Source organism: Peromyscus eremicus, chromosome X (assembly GCF_949786415.1).
Source record: "Peromyscus eremicus chromosome X, PerEre_H2_v1, whole genome shotgun sequence".
Taxonomy (NCBI): Eukaryota; Metazoa; Chordata; class Mammalia; order Rodentia; family Cricetidae; genus Peromyscus; species Peromyscus eremicus.
This window is the reverse complement of record NC_081439.1, coordinates 47134432-47138140: the sequence shown is the minus strand read 5'-3', so window position 1 is coordinate 47138140 and position 3709 is coordinate 47134432. Positions and strand designations below refer to the sequence as shown.

Sequence of the window (3709 nt, the reverse complement as noted above, 5' to 3'; positions counted from 1 at the left end):
CCCGTCACTCAGGAGCAGAGGCAGGGGGATTTAATTCCAGTACTGGGAGGGAGAGGTAGGGCGATTTAATCCTAGCACTTGGGAGGCAGAGGTAAGGGTTTTAGTCCCAGCAGTGGGAGGCAGAAGCAGGGAAATTTAATTCCAGCACTTGGAGGCAGAAGTTGGAGGATGTAATACAGCACTTGGGAGGCTGATACAGGGGGATTTAATCCCAGCACTGGGAGGCAGAGGCAGGGAGATTTAATCACAGCACTGGGAGGCAGAAGCAGGCAGATTTAATCCCATTACTCATAGGCAGACGCAAGGGATTAATTCCCAGCACTGGGAGGCAGAGGCAGGTGGTTTTAATCCCAGCACTGGTAGGGAGAGACAGGGGGATTTAATCTCAGCACTGGGAGGGAGAGTCAGGGGGTTTTAATTCTAACACTGGGAGGCAGACGCAAGGGAATTTAATCCCAGAACTGAGAGTGAGAGGAAGGGGTAAAGGATGTTGGTTAGAGGACTTGGCCTAAATATTTCTACATGGATGTTTAAGTAATGTCTGAAGAAAACACATACAACAGAGTATATCACAGGGAGACAATTGGCAAGTGGTAGAGGAGAGAGGTTCATGATTTCTAAAAACTTGCTTGAAGATTCTCACTGGAAACTGAGAGGGCTCCCACAACTCTAAGGAGCTAGAAGGCATTAGTGCCACTCTGCTGCATTCAGCCAAGTAGACTTAATGTGCTTCTTCCTTAGGGAACAGGCAGTTGAGAACAGAAGACCAGTAGGTTTCTAAAATCGGTGCTCTCATGGAAACATGCAGAGGCTATCTTAGATAAATAACAAAGGGTGGATTCTACTGGATGAAAGGGCTCACATAATTTCATTCTCCCCTTGGCAGGTGTCTGCATCACCAGCATCCTGCCCACACAAGAGTCATCATGCCTCGTGGTCATAAGAGTAAGCGCCATGCCCGGAAGAAACGCCACCAGAACCAAGGTGAGGCTCAGGCTTGTGGAGGTGTTCAGGAAATAGCAGAGGAACCACAAGAGGCAGCAGAAAAGTCCTCTGCTGCTTCCCAGAGTCTGCCTGGGGCTGAGTCTTCCAGCACTCCCGAGGCTCCTCAGAGAGCAACATCATCTGCCTCAAGCACTCTGAGTATTTCTTCCTCCGAATCACGTGAGAGTTCCTATGGGGAAAGTGATGAATTCCAGGAAAAGGAATGCCCTGTTGAGGACAAGCCCTGCACCATCCGTACTCACCAAGATATGGTTGCAAGAAAGGTAATGGTGCTCCTACAGCACCTGCTCCACAACTTCAGTCTGAAGCAGCTTACTACTAAGGAAGACATGCTGAAGCTTATCACCAAGAAGTATGAAGACGACTTCCCTGAGATCTTCAGGAAAGCCTCTCAGAAGCTCGAAGATGCCTTTGCAGTGGAAGTGAGGGAAGTCAACTCCAGTGAGCCCTCATACAACCTCATCAGCAAGCTGAAGCTCCCCAACAATGGGAGGATTCGTGCTGGCAGAGGCTTTCCCAAGACTGCTTTCGTGATGTGTGTCCTAGGTATTATCCTCATTAGGGGCAATTGTGCCAGTGAAGAAGACATCTGGAAAGTCCTGAAGATGAAGCGAATCTATCCAGGAAAGAAGCACCGCATCTTTGGTGAGCCCCGGAAGCTCATGACCCATTATTTGGTGAAGCTGAAGTACCTGGAGTACAGGCAGGTGGCCGGCAGTGATCCTCCACGCTATGAGTTCCTGTGGGGTCCCCAAGCCTATGCTGAAACAACCAAGATGAAAGTCCTGGAATATTTGGCCAAGATAAACCAAACAACACCTAGTGCCATGTCTGCCATTTACGAAGAGGTTTTGAAAGGTGACCAAGAACAAACAGAAGCCAGAGATGAAGATGACTCTGATGCCACTGACCAAACTGGTGAAGATTCCTCAGTAAAATTACCAGCAAATTCCACCGTCCCCGTTGACCCTTAAAGTTTTCCTGTCGTTGAGATAAGGACATAAAGCATGGAACAAAAAGGTTTTCTTGACAATATGAAATAATCTTAGAGTTAGTAGGTCAGTACACTGGGAATAACAGGGGATTAGAACACAGTTAAGTCTAGTTTCCTTTAATTGCATTTGTTATGTGGTTTGGCAAAGTTAAATGCAATAAATGTAATTAAATATTTCCCCTGGTTTGTAAAACAAGTCAATAAAAGTCAAATGTTTATGAATTAGACTTTGTGTTTATTTACTGATATTGTACAAATCTATATCAAATATATTATCTTTAGGAGCCCATGTGAAAGTATTAGAATGATAATATAATATTCCAGCCTCCAATTTTAGAAATTTTGAGCCAGTATCTGCAGTTTTACCAGTAAGATTGGATTTCCTCTTTTTGACTTAAGGTAAAGTAAAAAGGAATAAGGACAATGGTGTTTTCTTATGAGGGCAATCAAGTTGAAATTCATTGAGCAAGGCATGTGGAGAAGTAAAATTCCCAAAACTTGGAAAACAGATGCAATTTTCATTCGTTGGTCATGAAGGTGTTGGGCTGACTGGACTTTAAAAGTAATGAATAAATGCCATCCCCTTAGATGGTATGCCTTACAGTTTTTTGAGGAAAATCCTGTAAGTCTTTGCTAGCAACACAGAGAAAATACACACTGCAGGTTGGGGTCGGATGGAGGTGTGTCACCTTAATTGTGGTTTAATTTTTATAGTTCTGGATGCTGAAAATTGTAAGATCAAGGTGACAGCTGACCCAGTTCTAAATAACAGTATTCTTATTTAAAACTTTGAGAGAGGAAAAGAACAGGGGAGTAAAGGATGGACAAAAGGAAAGGAAAGGCAAAGTGAAGACAGGAAAAGGTGTAAGTGATGATTGGGTTGGTGGGCAAATGGAACACAAATCTCCATTTGGGCAGGAAGGAAAGGTGTCCTAGTTTCTTTTCCAGTGCAGGTAAGTCAGTTTTAAAATCAGGTGATTGGTGCACATTCTGTCAACATTTTGAGAGATCCCTCATGTAATATGAGATCCATAGAAACCACTACATCATCACCATTTGACTTGCACTGAAAAGTAGATCCTAAGTGATGAAAAGAGCATTTAATATTTAGTTATCTTAATTTTCATTTCACAAACACTTATCAAGGGCTACATTTTGTTCAGTCAATAATGATTAAAGTGAGGCAGCTGGACAGAAGGACATCATGGGGCAGTGAAAAGATTTGACCTTGTCAAATATTCTAAGACCTTGAATTGTAGTCATCTGGTACAGCGCACCCCACACTCAAATTAGAGGGGTCATGCTGAAATTTAACATAGTTGTACTCATTATTTTGCCCTCTGTACTATAATTTTTATGAGACTATTCTATATGCTCTAATACTTTCAAGACATGAGAACAAGATGTATGACAATTAGATGTATCACCTGTGACCAATACAATAACAGTAACTTTACGAAGACTGAGCATTGTTTTCCAGCTGTGTCCTCCAACCAGATAGAGCCCACATAAGACTCACTTGGTTGATGTTGAGCTTGTGGTTTTCTTTTTAAGGCTGATAGATAGAATAGTAAGACTAAATCCTGATATACATTTGTCTGGTGCACTCTTCCATTCCTACTATTTGAATATGCTCTGCCTCTAATTCAGTATTTTTTCTCTCACTATTCTAAAGTGGCTCTCAGACAAGAAAAAATGATACTAGTATTC

The 3709-nt window shown here is 42.7% G+C and overlaps 1 protein-coding gene across 1 annotated transcript; it reads left to right on the top strand.

Annotated features, from left to right (window-relative positions):
- The first annotated feature begins 921 nt into the window (after positions 1-921).
- Positions 922-2221, top strand: LOC131899406 (melanoma-associated antigen B5-like). The gene has a single exon (XM_059250848.1). It carries the CDS (start codon positions 927-929, stop codon positions 1977-1979), a length of 1053 nt encoding a protein of 350 aa, XP_059106831.1. The 5' UTR covers positions 922-926; the 3' UTR covers positions 1980-2221.
- The last annotated feature ends 1488 nt before the right edge of the window (positions 2222-3709 follow it).